At 50.1% G+C, this 21,358-nt stretch overlaps 1 protein-coding gene across 1 annotated transcript in view; it reads left to right on the forward strand.

Moving 5' to 3' along the window:
• CUL2 (cullin 2) overlaps positions 1 to 21,358 on the forward strand; it is a 570,015-nt gene that overhangs the window by 134,151 nt on the left and 414,506 nt on the right. The window contains exon 8 of the mRNA XM_086941531.1: positions 72 to 182. Within this exon, the coding sequence (XP_086797657.1) occupies positions 72 to 182 (111 nt within the window). The remainder of the gene's footprint in view (positions 1 to 71; positions 183 to 21,358) is intronic.

Here is a 21,358-nt window from a genome sequence, read left to right on the forward strand (position 1 = left end):
CAAGTCCTTTAATTTACTGTTTTGTGTCGATAAGCAACAAGCACTGTGCTGATGATACCTTCATTTTTCAGTTTTATCAAGAAATATTTGAGAGTCCTTTTCTGACTGAAACTGGGGAATATTACAAACAGGAAGCTTCAAATTTACTACAAGAATCAAACTGCTCACAATATATGGAAAAGGTGAGAAACGTCTCAATCGTACACGTGTGCAACACAGAGGCTCCTGGTATGCCTTCTTCCTTGTGTCTGTATCTTTGGAGTTTTTTACTTTTGGTAATTGAGTATGCACTGCAACTAGCTTGACTTAAGTTTGAGTAGTCCATCCAACCGCTGACTGAAGGATCCTATATTCTTCTGTTATTTTCGCAATTGAATAAAGAAGTGTGCTCTACTTTGTTTGGGGATGACTTTATTGTACCTCAAAAGTGAGAATTAACTGAACACTATATTGTGATGAACTTTTTGGCCGAGTTGATTGTGAACTCCAGGTTCCAAACTCTAAGTGTACCTAAGATCACCAAAGCTGCACATTAATTAGACTGACTTTCATTTCTAAAAACAATTTATTTTCTTTTTGCTTCCTAATGTTCTTGAGAAATCCACTATATACTTGGAAGTGGAGTAACTTGAAGTGCGTTACTACTGAAGAAAGAAACTTGGATAATGTGATCCCTCTATTTCCAGCTTATTCCCTGTACTGCTGATGTCTTCATTGTGCTGATAGCAGAATGGAATAACATTTGTCTTAATATTAATTATCAAGATTAGGCCTCTGTGAATATATTCGCCTAACCCACATTAGAGAGTGAGAGAGACCCCCATTATATATTGTGTGTTAGTACATGTTTTTTAAGTAAAATTGGCTAATCCCTCTCAAGTTAGCTCACGATTTCTTAGAAACCCTAGTCCTGTTTGCAAAAAATAATACGATTGTCAAACTCACTACGTCAGAAGGTCTTGGCGATATATTATGTGACTACAAGAGCAGGTCTTTGTTCTCGGGTTTTGGCTCTTAAGCGCTAAAGACATTGCACTGCCAAGGGAGCGAACACTCTGAAATGACCATATGATTGGGTCAATGATGCTCAAAGGCTCCCACTGAGGGTCACAGAAGAATGGGATAGGGAGCTGGCTTACAAATGCCTCACCAAGAAGTGCTTACCTGAGCCGATCTAGCAGTAGGAGTAACTGACCAGACTCCAAGCTTCTTTCGTTGAAACATTGGTACTGGGGCTGATTGCCTTGTCATACTTCTGGTGCATCAATAGGTCTCTGCTGAAGGGCGTACAGGCAAATCTGTCTCAGTTGCATCAGCGTTTGGTGGTGGATTGGGGGCAGTCGTTTGATAACTCAACTTGGCAAAATACTCTGTTCTGCACCCCAAGGTATCTTATAAATGCAAGGCTTAATTTAATCCAGTTTAATTTCTTACACTGGTCATACCTTACTACTCATTTCATCCATGTCATGTTCCCTGGGGCTTCATTGATTTGCCCTCGATGCAGCACGCATGATGCAGGTTTTTATCATATGGTCTGGGCATGCTCAGTACTGGCTTCATATTGGGACCCTGTCCTGCAAGGTATCCGCCAGGCCACAGACAGACCCTTTGAGTGTTCTCCACAGATGCGCTTGCTTGGCTTTCATAGTCTTGGTGCTGCCCATAGAGTGACTGATAGGTTTGCAGACTTGGCACTTATCCTAGCCTGTAGGCAATTGACAATGAGCTGGAAGTCTGCGTGAGGCCCGACCCTTATGGTTGTATGACATTACAACGCATGCTTTTACCCCGCATGCCGTTTCAATGCAGTTTTTTACCCTGACTTGCTGTCTGGATGCGCTATTGTTTTAAATAGTATAATTTACTATTCCAACTCCAGTCTGTGCAGCAGTAGGGAAGGTGTTGGAGTTAAATCCAACAGCTTATACCCCCCTACAGCAAGCCATTTCGGTGTAATGGCATGCAGGGTAAAAGCATGCGTTGTAATGCCTGCGTTGTAATGGTTGTTTCCCGACCTGTATAGATGGTAGATGGAGCTGATCAAGTGGGCAGACTGTGAGAGGGAGGCGATTCGAAAGAAGGAGCCTAGAGAGGTGCACAGGGCCCCGATATTCCCTACATTTTAGGTAGCCTGTTCCAGAATGGATGCCCAGGGTCCGATCTTGGTGGAGGAGAGGCTCTCTTTGGTTTCCTTGCCTGACCCCCAACTCATTGCTGTTGTTGCCCAGTCCCACTTACGTTGCCTCATCCTCCTCGACCTCTCTGCAGCCTTCGACACAGTCTGCCACAGCACCCTTTTACAACGCCTCAGAAACATCGGAATACAAGGAAAAGCACTTGAATGGATCACCTCGTTCCTCACCGGAAGATCCCAGAGAGTCCGCCTTCCTCCATTCAAGTCCGAGGCCTCTGAAGTCATCTGCGGCGTACCACAAGGATCCTCACTCAGTCCCACCCTCTTCAACGTATACATGAGCCCCCTTGCGGCCATCGCTCGCCAACACAACCTCAACATCATCTCCTACGCGGATGACACTCAACTGATCCTTTCTCTCACCAATGACCCCAGAACCGCCAAAACTAACCTACACGAAGGAATGAAAGAAGTCGCCGAATGGATGAAACAAAGCCGTCTGAAACTGAACTCAGACAAAACAGAAGTCCTCATCTTAGGTACATCCCCCTCTGCATGGGACGACTCCTGGTGGCCAGAAGCCCTCGGAAAAGCACCCATCCCGACAGACCACGCACGGAACTTAGGCGTTATCCTGGATTCTTCACTCTCAATGAACAAACAAGTCAGCGCCGTATCCTCTTCCTGCTTCAACATTCTTCGCATGCTCAGAAAAACATTTCGCTGGATCCCCGCCGATACAAGGAAAACAGTCACCCACGCTCTGGTCACGAGCCGACTGGACTACGGAAACACCCTCTACGCGGGTACTACCGCAAAACTCCAGAAGAAACTCCAATGAATCCAAAACGCCTCAGCCAGGCTCATATTAGACATCCCACGCAACGAACACATCTCTGGTCACCTTAAAGACCTCCACTGGCTACCCGTCAATAAGAGGATCACTTTCCGACTGCTTACCCACGCACACAAATCACTCTACGACATCGGACCAGATTGCCTTAACTCACGACTGTCCTTCTACACCCCCTCCCGCCAACTACGTTCTTCCAGCCAAGCCCTCGCCACTGTTCCTCGCATCAACAAGACCACCATGGGAGGCAGATCCTTTTCATACCTGGCTGCTAAAACATGGAACTCACTCCCCGCTTACCTTCGCCTTACCCAGAACCACCTAGCATTCAGAAAGCAACTTAAAACGTGGATATTTGACAAGTAATCCTCCTCCCCTTCCTAAGCGCCTTGAAACCCTCTGGGTATGTAGTGCGCTATACAAATTCTATGACTTGACTTGACTTGACTTGACTTGAGCTGGTGCTGTCCTGGGACCAGAGGCATCCTTGCCTGTTGGATGGCTGTGAGTGTTGTGGCGGTGGCGTGCCCTTACTAAGACTACCTTTGTGGTTGTGCCACTGTTTTTCTGCCACTCCAGTGAACTAATGTTGAGTACTGCTGTTCCACCTTCACTCCACTTTTGTAAATCTGTATATTCTCTCTATATCGTTTGCTGTCTCACTTGCCATGCACATCTGCTTTATATTGTTCTGTTCTGTTGTACTGTTTACAAGAAACCTGCAATAAAAAGCTTAAAAAACACACACACATATATATATATATATATCACAGTGAGCATAAAGTGCGGGGATTCCTTATAAAGCGAGCAAGCCTTCTCATACAGAATCCATCTAAAGTAGCCCAATTAAAGAGAAATCATTATGTATGAAAGGGGCAGCCCATAACCACCTGGAATTAGGGGCATATAAGCAATAATAAAGACTGATGTTCCAAATGGAATATCAAATAAGAATGGTGTAAAACACAATTAATTATGATTTAAATATAACAATATTGCAAAAGAGCACTTGAATTCAGGTAGACTTGCATAAATAAGTGTATTTCAAATAAATCAGTATCTAAAGAAATAGTGCTCTGCGAGATGGCAATGGAACAGTGGTAAGGATATATGCAAGGTTCTACAATTCCACTGTTGTTAAAAATCCAACCCCAGTTCAACTGTACTTGTTCATGGTGGCATAAGTGTCAAGGGGTTTTGATTTGTATTGACTAAAGGTTCCTCATCCGGACAAAGGAAAGGATTTGGAGCAAGACCAAGTTGTTAATCATGAGCCTGGTAGGTAAGTATTACAACAGGGATTAAAAGAATTTGCCAAAGCTAAGTCTAAAAAAAAATCAACTCAAATAGCCATACACTCTTACACAACGCATGGTGTCGTTTGCACCAATTTTTTAGCTTTGCTTGCACGTGCGGTGCAGAATTGCAGCACAGGTTGCATATTTTCCACCTGTTTGCGCAACTCTGCATATTCTTGCATAGTTTTTATGTAATTATGCAGATTTCCACGGAGTGTAACTGCGTGAGTTCCTCCCACCTCTAATTTCAGACTCGTTCACTAGAATCCTTGCCAAGTCTAGTCCTGAAGGAAAGTTGGGTTGGAGAAGGACAGGACCAAAAATGTGTGACACTATTTGCCAAACATAGCCCATTTCAGCAGTCATCCACTGGGTTCAGGAAGAAATAGATTTCAACAGTTGTACTTTGAACTAGTCAGAGCAAATGAAATTAGCAGGGCACATAGACCTCACCAGGTGTAGCAAGTGCTATATAAATGCAATTACAATACAATTACATGGGGTATGCGTTTACTGGCACCACCAGAACATTTCAAGATAACTTCCTTGCAGTATGTGCTTCTTGCAGTGAGGACCTCAAGTTCCACTCCCAATCCAGACGAGCACCTATTATGCAAAGCACTGCAAAAACTGAAGGATCCAGAAAGGAAAGGGTTATTAAACCCTGTGTAGGGCTATAAATAAGGCCGGTTTAGATACCAGAGAAAATAATACTAACAGGGAAGAAGTATAAGAGTTCATGCAATGGTAGGCAGATATATTTCAACAGGACATCAGGAAAATAATTTCAGATTTTCACACGATCTTCATTTTTTCTAATGATAGCACATATAATGTAATGAACAGGAAATGGTGCTGGTTAGAGTACTCTATGGCGGGAAACTCGCTACTCAAATATGAACATGCTCAATGTTTAATGGAGTGCAATCAAAAAGTTGTATTTAGTAGGTTTAAAGGTCAACCAGGCCCAACACGAACAGCTGTGCATTTCGATGGTTCTCCTACTAATGGGATGTGATGAAGGGATTGCAGCACTCCTAAAGGGAGACATTCTATTTCTGCAACCATTCCATTATGTAGTTGACAAACTTAAGCTGTGGATGCTAGATAAAGTGAAATGTTCTTGTTTAATTAGTCAGCCTAAAAAGCAATTTGAAATGAGTTTTAACATTTTACTGTTATAGTCCTCAATGGAGAAAAGACACCATACAAAATTCAAGAATAATTCCTGAAAACTATGCCTTTTTGAGTGATACTATAAAGGTTGGGTATACAGGTGCGGTCACATTGACAGTTGTCACGTGGGAGTTTATCTCCGAAAGCAGCGGTGTAGGAGGGAGGCTAGGGGCAGTGAGGAATTACCCAGACAAGGCCCCTCGGGAGCAGTGCTTTTCCTTTGTTGCCGTTCCAGCGCTCGTGTTTCTTCATGATACAAATGGCAGCCGCCAGCTATTGGTGTGACGGGCGGCCGCCCGACACCCTGCCATTATTGATGGATGTCTGTGTGTTGAATGCTTAAACTCCAAGAATGCAGCACTGCAGCGTATTTGACGGGCTATCAGACACATGGCCTTAATATGAGGCCATGCTATTTTTAAATCTTCCCGCTCTGTGCATGATGGAGAAACATATCGCAAAAATCAGTTGTTAGGGTACTGATGGTGTTCTAACGCAGGGACACTCCGTTGAAGTAACCAGGCGCTTTACAAGCTAAATAATAACGATCGACATGCCATACTTATCATATGAAGTGACATGGGATTAAATTGAACAACCAATCGAATTATTATTAAAAGAGCCCTGATGAAGTTCAAGTGCAAACTGAACGAAACGCGTTGGCTGGATGTTGTGCATTGATGCAAAGAACTTGAATTGCTTTAAAAAAAGAGATGATTAAACGGAAGACCTGTCCATATGCATTTCCTTATTGACTGGATAAGAAGTTTTATGATGCAACATTCCAAAAATTCAAAATTTCTGTTTTGCGTTGCAGTTGCACCGAACGGCGGCAGGTGCAGGAATTGTTGTACACATTTGTATAAAATACGGATAAAAGGAAACAGAACAGTGAAGTGTGACTGTGATTGTCCGCCGTCGTTGTGCTTGATTACAGCAAAGCAAGAGCTCTGGCATCCATGCAACAGAAATTGCGGAAAGTGGTTCTGCACCTAGGACAGGTTGCAGCTAGGACCGATGCTTTTGCAGCAAAGGTAGAAAAGTGCATTTCTATAGCAACTAGCTTTAAATTTAGAGGTGTATATTGACACTATTAGGCTTCAAACATGAGCTGAGTTAACATGTACATCGTTTTGAGAAACGGTACCACCCCAAAGAAAATCATATTGGAAATATTTATTCAGGTGGCTGTGAGAACGTTTACAGGACCCTACCCTCCAGCTGCAACAAATGAAATAGACACAATGCTCATTTGCAATATGATTCTCTCAAGGAATCTCCATTGATAATTATAAACCCTGCATAGTCCCACCCACGCACGATCCCAGAGCACATCTTCACAATATATCTTCTTAAGTGTAGATGTTCGCCTTTCTTCAGTAAGGCCTGGAGAAACACTTAACACAGTAATGTTTTGCAGTCTATAAGAATGCTATATTGGCCAGTTGCTTCAGATTGCCTTTGAAAAAAGCTCATGTATATAGGAAAAAAGAAAAATAGGAAAATTAACTGGAATTGTGTTATTTGACTATGTAAATCTTTTTAACAAACCCTTTTTTGTAAGGACAGTGGAGGAGAGGATTTGTAGCCCTGTAGCCTGGAACTGTGAAGATATGCAAAGAGAGACTGTGCCTTTAAGGCCTCCAGCCCACCAGTATCCCATCATGCCCAGCAGGTGCAGTTGCCTAAGTTAATTTTTGTCTGGCTCCTGGTGACAAGATCTTGGAGCAGAAATTAAACTTTTTGTTTTAAAAAAAAAAAAAAAATCTCACTGATGATTTTTTGACAACTAGTTAACTCGACGGACTTAATCTGTCCTAGTGTTTTTCTGGTCTTTTGAGACAAATATATTTTCCTTTGTCAAATAAAATGCCATCCTTATTTGTCAAATGTCCTGCTTTTTGAAGAAAAAAGGCCAAGTTAGACCCACATGACGTTAGTATCATCTGCCTTCCTGAGAGTCATGTTCCTGACAGATGTCCACACTGCAAGACCTGTTCCAGATGTACCCTGAGGGACAGGGAAATAATTGGCCTCAATGGGACAGAAGAGTGGTGCAGGCAGCAAAAGGCGCAGTATGAAGGTGGGACGCCAAATGAGGGAGGTGAGGGCCAGTCCTCTACTAGGGCTCTTCCACCTTCCTCTGAGGACTCCAGGTGAGGGAGGTCCAGAAAGAGACCACCATAAAAAATTATGTAGTTCCAGGTCGACGCTAAGAACATTGACGAGACAAGGTACAGTGCCTACATGCTCGCGCCTGGTCAACATAATAAATGTAAATGTAAATGTAGCCGTACTTGTAAAGCGCACTGATACTCCGGAGTGTCCTGGCGCTGTACTCATACCGCCAGGGAACCCTTCCTGGTTTTTCCCCGTGAAATGTCCACTCCTGGGCATCCCCAGGGTGCAACCAGGCATCCCTAGCGCTGTTGGGGGCCGCTGTGGAGACTAAGCAAGCTATTGCCCAGAGTTGCAGCGTGGGACCCATGATTAGAATAGGCACCGAGGCGAGAAATCCGGTCCGAGGAATTATGAGCCCAAGATCCGCCGAGACAACCAAGGCGGGAATTGAACCCTGGTCCCGGGCCAGACCTCTGCATCAGGGTCTGCCGCTCTAACCATTGAGCCACACTTCTCCATAGAAGTTTCTTTTTTTAAATATGTCTTTATTAGCATTCCCATTTAAATATTGATGTACACGTACAAGGGCAGTAGTCCTATCAGTCAGATAATAGCTTTTTGAATTAGAGTTATAGTGTTATCAGAGCCATACATTGTGTGTTACTAAATACACGCCTTAAATACATTTGTTACAATAAGATCTGTGACCATCAATTACAACATAGCCACTCCCCGCACGCTTTACCCATGTATTCTATAGGGAGTCACAACTATACTCCCATCGTACAGCCATATTAAACAACCAATAGTAAAACCATTTGTCCGAAACTCTGGGAAACGGTTTAACAGTGCATTGTCCAGTGGTTCTGTTGCCCTATATCATTGTAAAGGCTAACCTCCTCCCAGGGGGGAAATGTATGTGCCGCAGAGTGTGTGTGTGTGTGTGGTGGTGGGGGGAGGAAGAGGGGGGGGGGGGAGGTCTACCACCCAGTCAGCCTACTCGGCTATCACATCCCTCATCTTCCTGCTGGACTTGAGTGGGTATTCTCTACACTATCTGTTTCATCCATACTCCCTCCCCACTGTACGTCATGCCTAGAATCCCATGCTCTCAGCATCTGTCCACAGTACTGCTAATGGGCGGCGACTGACCCCTCGGGCATCCTTCCTCTGTATTGCCCTTTCTTCCGCTCTATTGCCTTTTCTTCCGCTCTAGCCTGCATGTCCACATTTCTTTCCTAGGCTTTTCACCGTAGGGCCAGCCACTGTCATCCACGTAAGTGCTATCTGTCTTGGTGCTAGGACCAGGGCTAGGTCTGCAAATTTGGAGCCCACATTTCTCACCTTTAGTCTGGGTAACAGTCCCAGGACGTAGACCTCTGCCGAACAAGGGAGTGCATGAGCCAGTGTCTTGTTGATGTAGTCCATCACTGACCCCCAAGAATCCCTGCAATTTTGCACACTCCCACATCATGTGAGCGAACCCTACATCTTGTACTCTACATCTAGGGCAGAGGCGAGCGTCCCCTCCATACATGATGCACAGTCTATGAGTTGTAAGATAAACCATATGGTTGTAGTTAAATTGGATAAGCTTAAATTTGGTGTTCCTGGACACACGTTTCGAGCTCCCCAAGACACAGTTGCATACTTTGTCCAGTAAGTCTCTCCCTATTATTGCTCCCCATCTTTCACGTGTTCGTTCCAAGGTTGTCTTAACCATCTCCAACTGTTCTCTATAGAGCCACTTCACTGAGTGAGTGTCTTGCTGCCCCTAATGTTAGCAATGCCTGGAGAACTCCATGAGTTTTCTGTTCTTAATGGCCACTTTGCCATAGTTCCCTAAACGTTCGCACCACTGAGTGATAAATTCGGAATTGTCCATGAGGTAGCCGTTATTGGGATAAAAATTAGTCAAGAGGGAGTAGTACCCCCTGTTGGAAGGCGTCTTCCACTGTGACGATCCCAGCAGACGTCCACTCTGAGAGCTGAGCTCTTGAGAATGGAGTGAGTGGGACACCGTGCGAGAGCCCAACCAGGGGCAAGCCTGGGGCGTAGGAGGAGTCCAGGCCATGCGCTGGAGGCACATCTTCAAACACTGCAATGCCGTCTGTAGCAGCACCCCTGTTTCCAGAGTAATCACTGGTTTCATGAGCTTGGCTAACAACAATTCTTGGTTGTCTACCTGTTCTATGAGACATAGAAGGTTGACTTAAAAGATACAATAACGTCAAGACATATGACAAGTTTGACCTCTAGAAGTCTGTTGAATTCGAGACATAAGAGAGAATCGACGTTGAAAAGTCTGTTGACGTCGAGACACTCCAGAGCTGTGAAATGAGTCCGAAAATCAAGACATTTACCATCCACCTCTGACTCTGTATACTCTGGGATGTATTCTCCATCATTGCCCGTCTTATTTCCAGACTCTCCTGCGCTTCCACCCGCCACCTCCTCCAGTGCCTCTTCCACTTACTTCGTCAGCACTTCTTCCACAGACACCTCTGGAAGCACCTCTGCCGGCGAAGCCTCCTGCTTCTCCTTGAATATAAAGAACTCCTCATTCCTTATCTTGTCTCGGGAGCACGAGTGTATTTGAGATACCGCCATCGGTCTTGATACTCCTGTTCACGATGATCTTTTCGTCACACGCATCACTACCATCATACATGTTGTAAGTCTGGAACACGATTAAGACACCGATCTCCCTGTTCTTCTCCAGAGCTGGAAGATATTCACCAACAATGACCAATTCTCCCCAGCCAAGGGACCCTCCAGGGAATGACATTAACCCCTTTCAAGAGGTGCTTGTGCTGGGGCTTCAAAGTTGATCATACGAATGCCTGCCCCAACTACATCAATGTCCCTAAACTATGAGATGCCTCACCAACGGGCGGCATCCAGATCCGTCTTACTGCTTGATCCAGTTTTATTAGAAACAGCCATGGAGCTGTTCGTTACACCAGCTGCAACCAGATCAGCTCTGTAGAGGGTCCAGAAAAAGTATAGACCTCTGGAGCAGGACCTGTTTGTTGTTCCTTCTTTTAGATCCTCCCCCCTTATTCAGTGATCATCCTAGCTGCAAAAAAGCGCACCCTACTTCTCCTTTTTCTACAGTTCCTCCAGACAAAGAGAGTAAGATGCTTGATTCAGTGGGATGCAAGGTATGCGGTACAACTGCCATTACCATGAAAGCAGCAAGTCCAAGTGCATCTGCCCTACTAGCCAGATATGACACATTACGGGACGCATTGGAGCAGTTTGCAGAAAACTTCCCAAGAGATCAAACCCAATTCTCAGCAAAGGATTCTTAATCTTACCTTCTTGGGCTAGACCTTATTTGGCAGTCATTCAGGCGATGAAATGACTCAAATGATTGATTTTGATTTTAAAATTTATATAGCGCACAAATGCCCATGGGCGTCTAGGCGCTGTGCGGAAAGGTTTGCCGGAGGTAACAGAATCTGGTGACTTTAGTTGGAAAATTGCCACGTTTTTAGTGATTTTCTGAAGGAGAGTAACAATGTCTATCGGGAGAGAGTTCCATAGTTTCCCTGTGTCCAGAACAAAGCTTCTACCTCCACAGCGGGCCTTGTTAAATTTGGGTGTTTGGAGGAGTTTGCTCTGTGACGATCTTAAGTTTCTGGCTGGATGGTACCAGGTGAAGTGTTGTATCTGAAAGAAACAGGTTAGTGTTAGATTCCTTACCTTAGAATATCCCCAGGCGTCAGACTGGATCCGGAAATGTTTGCTTAGCAATACCCCTGCGCGTCGTTAGGCGTCGTCTCTGGCTCCGCGTCCGTCATCGGCGTCGTCTGCGCCGGAGTGATTTCGTCGGAGTACTTAGACGCCGCCTATGCGCGCTGACGTCAGTTCTTCTTTTTTCCGCGCCAGCTAGCGCAGATCCGTAGAAGCTCTACCCCTTAGTCACTTTTTGACTGAAACTGTTTTGATCATTTTTGATCCTCTTCAAGTCGTTCTCGACTCTTCAGGTGCCGGTAAGGATGCCCGGGTTCAAACCCTGCTCGAAATGTAGTCGACTGATGTTGAATACCGACCCCCATCGCCGGTGTCCGCAGTGCCTTGGCCTCGACCACGACGACCGATCCTGTTCCGACTGTCGAGCCCTGACGTCGAAGACTAGGCAGGAGAGGTCCCGCAAGCGGCTCGAGCTCCGGCAGTCGGCCCCGCGCCACTCGATGTCCCGGGCCCACGGGAGGTCGAGGGACTGGTCGAGGTGTTGGAGCCCTCGCAGCTCCGGAAGTCGGCATCGGTCTTCTGGTTCCTCCTCAGGTAAGGGGCATGAGAGGTCCGAGCGGCGTCATCGCTCCTCCGACCGCCCCCGACGCGGCCGGGGTCTTGGGGTGGCACCACCCACGCGGCTCCGCCGAAGTCGCTAGCGTCGCATCCTGCCCCATACCTGCAGGTCCCTGAGCACGATGCAACGCGGGAGGAGATCGAGCAGTACCTCGTGGCCATGAGGTCGCTCTCTTCTCCGCCAGGCCCCACGGCGCCTTCGGGCCCAGTGGGCCCGGTTCCGGGGCCTAGCGGGTCGAGTGCTCCGGCACCAACGCCGTCGGCGGCTTCGGCCCCGACGGCGCCGCAGGCTCCGACGGGATCCGGATCCGGGTCGACGCCGGTCGACCTTACGACATCGCCGGCGTCGTCCTCGAGGGTGTCACCACCAGCGCGAATTTGGTCGATGCCGCCCCCAGTCCTTCTCTCGCTCCTGTTCAGCCATCGACACGGCCCTGTTGGGAGCCGTATGAGACGGCAATAGTTACATTCCACTTTAACGAACGGGCCCCGATTGTTGATCCTGGCTACCAGGAATTGAGTGACGACAAGGACTGGGAGGGGTCTGAGGACCCTCTGACACGGGAGTGTCAGGACCAAGCGGACTGGACAGTGGAGTTTGGGGAAGCCAGTGGCCTGGACCTCTCTCCAGACACTGGTTTTGTCCCCCCTCCTACCATGGCTACGGAGGAGGGGGCAGCCTACAGCGTAGTGTTGATGCGGGCGGCTAAGGCCTTAAACCTTACGCTCCCCTCAGCGGCCGTGAGGACTAATCTCCTAACCGAGGTCCTCAAACCGCAGTCAAGCTCGGTCGATCCTCTGCTGCCGTTCAATGAGGCCTTATGTGACGTTCTGCTGGGCACTTGGTCCAAGCCCGCCTCAGGACAGCCTGTGGACAGGAACGTGGCCAGACGCTACCGCCCGGCTCCGGGTGACCCTAGCTTCCTGTCGACCCACCCCACCCCCGAGAGCCTGGTTATCCAGGCCTCTAACTCCCAGACCGCGTTCCCATCGGCTCCTCCCGACAGGGATTCCAAGAGGTTTGAACATTATGGCAAGAAAGTTTTCTCGTCCCTAAGTTTGGGACTGCGGTCAGTCAATACTGCATGCCTCTTGGGCCGCTACACCCACACCCTGTGGGGCACGGTTGCTGACGTGCTCCCACAATGCCCTGAGGAGGTCAGGGCTAAACTCGCCCAAGCCCTAGTGGAGGGTCGAGATGCGGCACGGTACTCTATCTGGTGCGGACTGGATACCACGATACACTGGGCAGAGCGATGGCTACGGAAGTGGCGGTTCGACGCCACGCCTGGTGACATGCCGTTTGATGGCCGTCGCCTATTTGGCGACAAGGCAGACCACGCGCTTGAGCGCTTTAAGGACTCCAGGGCTACGGCCAAGCCCTTGGGCCTCTCGGCCCGCGCCAACAGTCGGGTGCCTTTCGCTCCTTTCGTGGCCAAGGAAGGGGCGCCCCCACACGTGCCGCCAGCCACACGCCGCCTCAACAGAATCTTCAGCGCGGTGGCGGCCGTGGAAACCGCCAGGGAGGCGGTCGGGGACAACGGCGAGGCCAGTCCGCACCTGCTCCCGCAGCATCTGCTTCAAAACCTTCCGAGTTTTCAGGCCCATGTGACGCCCGTGGGGGGCAGGGTTCGCCATCACCTCTCCCACTGGTGCACCGTCACATCGGACAGGTGGGTGCTGCAAATCGTCCGAAGGGGCTACTCCCTCCCCTTCAAGGCGACCCCTCCAGCCATGCCACCGCGGTGCCACCGCGGTACCACCGCGTGTCGGAGACCACTTGCGACTTGTGCACGAGGAAGTTACGGCCCTCTTGGCCAAGGGGGCCATCGAGCGCGTTCCTGGGCCAGAAGTTGGGTGTGGTTGTTACTCCCACTACTTTCTGGTTCCCAAGAAGGGCAAAGGGGGCCTACGCCCTATCTTGGACCTACGGAACGTCAACCGCGTCCTCCGGAAGGAGAAGTTCAAGATGTTGACTTTGGCTCAGGTCTTGGCTGCCCTAGACCCGCACGACTGGATGGTGGCGTTGGACTTGCAGGACGCTTACTTTCACATCCCCGTCCTGCCGGCCCACTTGCGTTACCTGCGGCTCACGGTAGGCCTCGAGCACTTTCAGTTCACCGTGCTCCCTTTGGCCTTACCAGCGCCCCACGGGTGTTCACGAAAGTGATGGCGGTGGTCGCAGCTCATCTGCGCAGGTTAGGGGTTTCAGTCTTCCCCTACCTCGACGACGGGTTGTTGAAGGCGGGCTGCCCCCAGGCAGTCGTCAACCACCTCCAGATGAAGGCGGATCTCCTGCACCTGCTGGGGTTTTCCATCAACGTGCCGAAATCACACCTGTGTCCCTCCCAAAAGCTCCTCTTCATCAGAGCTGTTCTCGACTCGGCGCAGTTTCGGGCCTATCCTCCCGAGCAGCGAGTCCGGGATATTCAGGCTCTGATTCCACTCTTTCAGCCTTTATCCCGAGTCTCGGTCAGCTTGACGCTGCGGCTTCTGGGGCTGATGGCTTCCTGCATCCTTCTGGTGCATCACGCCCGGTGGCGGATGCGGGCTCTGCAGTGGAACCTGTAGTTTCAGTGGGCCCAGCATCAGGGTAACCTGTCCGACCATGTCCTGATCTCGGAGGGCACTGCAAGACAGCTGCAGTGGTGGCTCACGGACCGCGATTGGGTCAGCGGCAGATCCCTCTCCCTTCCCCAACCGGAGCACGTAGTTGTGACGGACGCGTCCCTCCAGGGCTGGGGAGGTCACATGGGAGAGGCGGAGATCAGAGGCCTCCATATCAACCTTCTGGAGCTGCGGGCGATTCGTCTGGCACTGAAGGCATTCCTCCCCTCTGCCCGAGGGAGTGCAGTGCAGGTGTTCACGGACAACACCACCGCCATGTGGTACTGCAACAAACAGGGCGGTGTGGGGTCCTGGACCCTCTGTCAAGAGGCTCTGCGCCTCTGGCAGTGGCTGGAACATCAGGGCGTGACCTGGTGGTTCACCACCTGGCAGGTTCTCTGAACGCCAGGGCGGACAAACTCAGCCGACGGTGCTCGATGGATCACGAATGGCGTCAGAACTCGGACGTGGCGCAAGGCATCTTTCTGCAATGGGGAGAGCCTTGGTTAGATCTATTCGCCACCGAAGAAAACGCGCAATGTCATCCGTTCTGAGCGTTGGATTTTCCAAGGCGGCACTCGCTCGACGACGCATTTCGTCGCAAGTGGAGTTGCGGTCTGTTATACGCCTTTCCGCCTATACCACTTCTGCCCAGAGTGCTGAAGAAAATCGGGCGCGACCGGGCCCAAGTCATCCTTGTGGCTCCGGACTGGGCTCGAAGGTACTGGTATCCCGAGCTACTCAATATGTCAGTCGGTCCCCCGATCCGTCTGCCTCTTCAAGAGGACCTTCTAACGCAGCAGCAGGGGACGGTCCTCCACCCGAACCTGTCCAGTCTCTACCTCCATGCTTGGAGATTAAGTGGCGACAGTTGAGTCCATTTGACTTGCCTCCTGAAGTCTGTAATGGTATTCTGGCAGCCAGGCGTCCCTCCACATATTCAGTATACGCCTGCCGGTTGAACAGATTTGTGGCATGGTGCACAGCAAAGGCTATGGATCCTCTCTGCCCCTCTTTCTGAGGTTCTTCTCTTCCTTCTTTCTCTTGCTCAGCAGGGCTCTGCTCTGGGCACTATAAAGGGCTACCTTTCTGCCCTTTCGGCCTTTCTAAAGCTGCCTGATCAACCTTCTTTGTTCAAGTCCCCTATAGTAACTCGTTTTCTGAAGGGCATCACACACATGTTTCCACCTGTTCCCTTTGTGATGCCTCAGTGGGACTTGAACCTGGGACTTGAGCTGCGGGCGATCCGACTTTCACTGAAGGCATTCCTTCCCTCTGTCCTGGGAGGTGTAGTGCAGGTGTTCATGGACAACACCACGGCCATGTGGTACTGCAACAAACTGGGCGGGTGGGGTCGTGGACCCTTTGTCAGGAGGCTCTGCGCCTCTGGACATGGCTGGAACACCAGGGCATCACCTTGGTGGTTCAACACCTGGTTCCCTGAACGCCAGGGCGGACAAACTCAGCTGCCGGTGCATGATGGATCACGAATGGCGTCTGAACTCTGACGTATGCCTTAACCATGCATATTTTTGGTTAAGGTAGTGTGGGGTCTAGCTGCTTCTGTGGTGATGGTGGAAGCAGAAAGACACCAGGAAGAGAGTCAGAGGATGCATTGAGGTAAGTGGAGATGGGCTGAGGGGGAGGGGCTAGTTGTCAGGCCGGGTGGTCGGGCAGTTTTAGGGACAGCGCTGGGGCGGGGTGGTGTATTTAAAGGGCATGGTTTTGGGCCTCAGGGCAGGGGAGGGGAATAGGTAGTTTTTAGGCCTGGGAATGTCGGGGTAGATCTCAGGGCAGTGTAAGGGGTTGGGGTAGTTTTAGAGACACCGTGGGGTAGGAGGGGGGTCAGGTTCATGGTGACCTTAGCCACTCATATCCCTTTACCATTCATGCCATTACCATGAAATTGCATGGTAACGGCATGCTTGGTAAAGGAATGTGTGATTAAGACGCATACGTGGTTCTGACTGCATGGGAGAGGCACGCATGGTTCGGCCATGTGTGCCTCTTTCATACAACCGGTCTGACATATTACATGCATAAAGAGATCTAGCCAGACAATGGAAGTCCGAAACTGATCCTGAACAAACGGTATGACTAAGGGTCATTGGCTGGTATTTGGAATTAGAAAAGCCTATGTTCGAGGCATGTGGGCTGCTGAATTCATATCTGTGCATAGATCGCCGCCTAGTGTTGGGTCTTCGAAGTATCACGAGATAGGTGGCTCCTCCCCTGGACTACAGTGCGCATGGGCATCCTCTCCATCCTCAGATTGTTTTTTTCCGCCATTGGGTTCGGATGTACTTTCTCGACTCTAGTTCGGAAACTTTATATTGACTTTTTCCTAAAGCCAAAAGGCCTTCACAGCGTCGGTATTGTCTCGTTCGGTGCCTGTTCCTTTCCAGTTCTTCGAACCGGACGTCGGAAGCTGTTTCTCGCTTCGACACCACAGGCCCAGACTACGACGACGATGGAACGGAGCCCGTTTAAACGATGCCCCGTCTATAATTCTAAATACCCCCATATCGATGTGCACCCGGTGTGCAATAAATGTTTGTCCCCCGAGCACGACGAGGCCAGCTGTATGGCTGTGAGAAGTTGGCTTGATATATAATGTTCACTATTCTAGTGAGCACTTTGTATCAGTCCAAACAACCCTTATTGATGATTGGTTGTAAGTCAACCTTATAGACCAGCTATCCTAGTAGCATGGATACGAGCAGTCTTCGGGCTAAACTCTAGAGGGCCTGTTAAGCCAGCTGTTATACCATCACATATACCCCTTGAACACCAAGTGAAAGGACACCACACAAGTGTTATGAAAATAAACAGTGTATTTATTTAGATCACAAGAGCCCTGTACTCTTTATGAGGACAGGGTACTAAGCACACAACAAAACTCTTACGAAAATACTTTAAGTTGCACAATTTACACAAATGCCCGAGGGGCACGAAAAACCATATACTCTAAAAGTGGAATGCAAAATTACTAGCAGGTAAGTACTAATCTCATAGGGTTTGGAATCGCTAGGACTGGACTACTGAACCTTCAGATTACTAGCAGGAGGCCTAGGGGACTCGGGTGCAGAGTGTGCACTCTCACGCGGGATGCGGAACAAAGTCTATGGATACTAGTAAATGCAAAAGTTAGTGTTCTCGGGCGAACCTGACTAGGTAGGTCAAAAACGAAAGTGGATCTAGGCACTTAGAGAGTTGTTCTACGCTGGAGCACCGGGGTACTCTGTTTACCTAGCCCAGGGGCTGCGGCTGCATAGGGTTCAAGTGTCGTCGGAAACCCTCGTTGACGAACCAGGGGCCTGAAAGAAGAAGTTGCTGGCAGGCGACCAGTGAAGAGATTCGGATGGATCCAAGCCTGGATCGGAGATGGAAGACACCTGTAAGCAGAGGGGACCAAGTTCTGAATCACTAGCCAGTGATTAGATGGGCACCAGGATGGCACCGGATGGAGTCACCTCGACCAGGTGAGTGGGCGACGCTGGGCTCTGCAGTCTCACGGACCAGGAGGCGTTGTCGGCGACCAGGATGGAGGTGCGAGCTGTCCCACGATGGTATCTGCTGTCGACGTCGCTGGACCCAGGATTGGGGCAACAAGTCTTGGCAAATGCAAGCCCACGCGGTGGACTCAAAATGGCGTCTGGAGTGGACCAGGAGGGTCCGGGGTGCTCCTCTTTTGGAGGGGAGCAAGGGCCAGTCTGGAGCAACCAGACCAGCGGTGTTGATGTCGTCGTTCGTCGTCGGGAAGGCCACAAGCCAGCGGGCTAGTAGCCAGACAACGCGGTGAGCAGCAAAAAGCAGAAGGGCCCCACGCAGATCGGGTGGATGCTGGAGGGCTGAACTTCGGTGCTGGAGCTGCTCAGGGCTGGGGCTTCTCGGACCCCAAAGCACTCACTCGAGAATCCCTCGGCGGTCGTGCTGGGCAAGAGTCGTGCAGTCTTGAAGATGACCGGTCCCTCGAGGTCTCGTCGCACCCACGGATCTCAGCTGAGCTGACAATGTGGGTAGAGGTCAGAGGTGCCAGGGAAGCCGGGTCTCGTCGTGCTGGTCAGTCGGATTCCGGAGGAAGGACGTGCAGCAAACCGCAGTGTTCTTGGATGGTGCCTGCGGGTGCAGGGTGACTACTCCTTAGTCACAAGGGAGAAATCTTGAGAAGAAGTCGAGAGTTCCTTTTGTAGAAAGTAATTTCAGGATTCAAAGATGATCTAATTTGGAAAGGGGCCCGCTCCTATCTTTATACTAGGAAAAGGGGCTGGCACGCGACTAGGTCCTGCCCATGGGTGGGACCAGGAAGGGGGGTGGTTACACCCCTCTCCCATGCCGGGCTTTCCCCAGCTCAGGGGCTGGGTGCCCCTGGAACTGGTTCTAGCCGGCAGATGCATAGTGAGCACCGGGGTGCCACTTGCAGTCACCTTCCTCTAAAGCCCTGCCTACCCAGGATACACAAAACCCTGTCTGGGATGGTGCTAGCACCGCCCCTGACAGGAAACCCTTTGTCCAAGCCTCCCTCGCTGGAAGGACTCCCAGCAGCAGGAGGTCAGACTTGTGTCTGTGATGGCAGCATCCATTTTGTGATGCTGAGGCTCGAGTTAACTTTAACCGGGGTTCACAGTTACATACATGTCGTGTCCCTCTAGAAGGGTGGAATGCTACCCCCATCGCCAGAATTGGCGAGGGGTTAGTATTCCAATTCGTATGACACCTTACTCGACATGTTTTGATAAAGCGATACCAGAAATAGCATATAACCGCGAGGATTATAATGCACTTAAGAGTATATGGCATGCGTTATCATGGAACAGCTATTAGGACTTGGTTCCGCAAGCTGCAAACGGCTCAGCTCATGCCAGAGCACCATCTCACACGATTCCAAGCACTCTGCCTTCAGGATTGTCAAGGCCTGCCATAGGAGTGACTGATAGGAATCTGTGTGTCCATTTTAGGGTTAGATATAGGTATACTATATCTAAAGCAAAGGGTGATTACACCACCTTGCCCCAGCTGTCGTGCAGCCAGTTGTGTCAGATTTAGATGGCCAGCCAGGGGTGGCAAAATACATGCTGCAGCTCCTGGTAGGCCCTGGGTACACCTATGCCCTGAGTGACAGGGTCTGATAAGGTGGCCCAGGTCCAATTGGTAAATGCACTTAAGGTACACGTGTCAATTTAGTGAGAGAACAGCAAGGCTGTGGGTCTGATTAGCAGGCCCACAGCCAGAGAAGTCGTAAACCAGTGAAGCAAAAATCTGGGGTGATAATAGGATTGCAGACCCTACTCTCCTACAATGGCCTGCTCGAAGTTCCGCTCCAAGAAGACGCTTAAACTTCGACGCGCAGCAAGGCAGTCGGTGCAACAGTCGGTGTCCGAACCGGTCAACATTTTCGAGGCCGGTGACGAGGAAGGCGTCTAATATGAAGAAGAAGAAGAAGAAGAAGAGGTTCCTGAAGTGCAGTCGGAACCAGCGTCGGAGCATGACTCCAACTTCGAGGTGGACAAGCATGCTGAAGACTACGTCCACGAAGAAGACGTCGTCGAGGTAGGGGACGACGAAGGGGCCATCGGAGCCGTCGACGAAGACTCCAGTGATGAGCCAGGCCCAACTGCAGTAGCGGGGCCTATAACTGACATTACGCTCCCTACGGCTCAGGTTGAGGCATCGCCGAGAGGCCTTAGCCAAGATCTTCCTGCACGTTCTATAGCCCCGCGTCCAAGCCAGGCTAAGACTGCATCCAAGGAGCCATCGGTCGATTCCTCTAAATCTAAATCGAAACCGACAGAGCCAAAAACGAAACCGAAACTACTTAAGATGGTGGTCGGTTCGACGTCGACGCCAGTCCAATCAAAGATTATCGACGACCCTTCGGTGTCGAAAGTGGCGGTCGCCTCCAACAACTAGAGCGTCGAAGCAGAGCTCAACCAGCAAACACGTCACCTCGACGCCGTCGGCGTCGACGCACAAACATGGCGACAAGGCCAAGGGCCTCCAGACGAAGAAGGCCGTCGAGCCGAAGATCTCTGGGCTCAAGCCACTGCTCAGCAAGCACCTCGAGCCGAAGGCCAAAGCCGACCCGAAGCAGCAGGCCGCGTCGACGCCTAAGGCTGGAAATGCTCCATGCCAGGAGATCGAGTCGACGCCTTCGGGCAAGCGTCCTCCTCAGGCGCTGAAGCAGCTCGAATCGACCACTACATCAAGCTCCAAAACAGTCGGACACCCTCCGATTAAGTTCGGTTTTCCGCCAACAGCTCGACGAAGCATCTCGAACACCACAAGGGCGCCGAGCCTTCCAAAACTTCGTCGGCGCCTGTGAAGCCCGCCCCTGAAGGGGTTGTGTTCCACGAGCCCTCGTACGACAACCAGTCGAAACTCTTTATCGACTCGGAATCAGGCAGGCTAACCATCCACAAGCGGAAGATCTCGCCTGAACATCCATTGGAGGGTTACAAAATTCCTCTTAAACGGAAGAAGGACTCGGCCACCTCACCAGTTCTCTTCGAGCACGTTCAGGGCTATTCCCAGCAAATGGCATATTCTCCAGCACAAAGCGAGGAGGACATGGGTGAAGACTATGGTCAAGCGGCCTTTGCTTATCACGCAGACACTGATCAGGATGAACCACAACAGTGGTCTGAGGCTGTAGATCAAACTGTAGACCCTGATGATCCACATGCTGCACCAGACGCCCAGTCCTACATCGTCAAAACATCACCAACTGAGGACACTGCGGCGTTTAACGCTTTGATAGAAAGGGCAGCACTCCACCATGACGTGGAGATGCACGCAGAACCTGTGGACGAAGATTTCTTGTTTGACACTTTCTCCACCTCTGAACGTTCC

This window comes from Lissotriton vulgaris, chromosome 10 (assembly GCF_964263255.1).
Source record: "Lissotriton vulgaris chromosome 10, aLisVul1.2, whole genome shotgun sequence".
In the NCBI taxonomy this organism is placed as follows: domain Eukaryota; kingdom Metazoa; phylum Chordata; class Amphibia; order Caudata; family Salamandridae; genus Lissotriton; species Lissotriton vulgaris.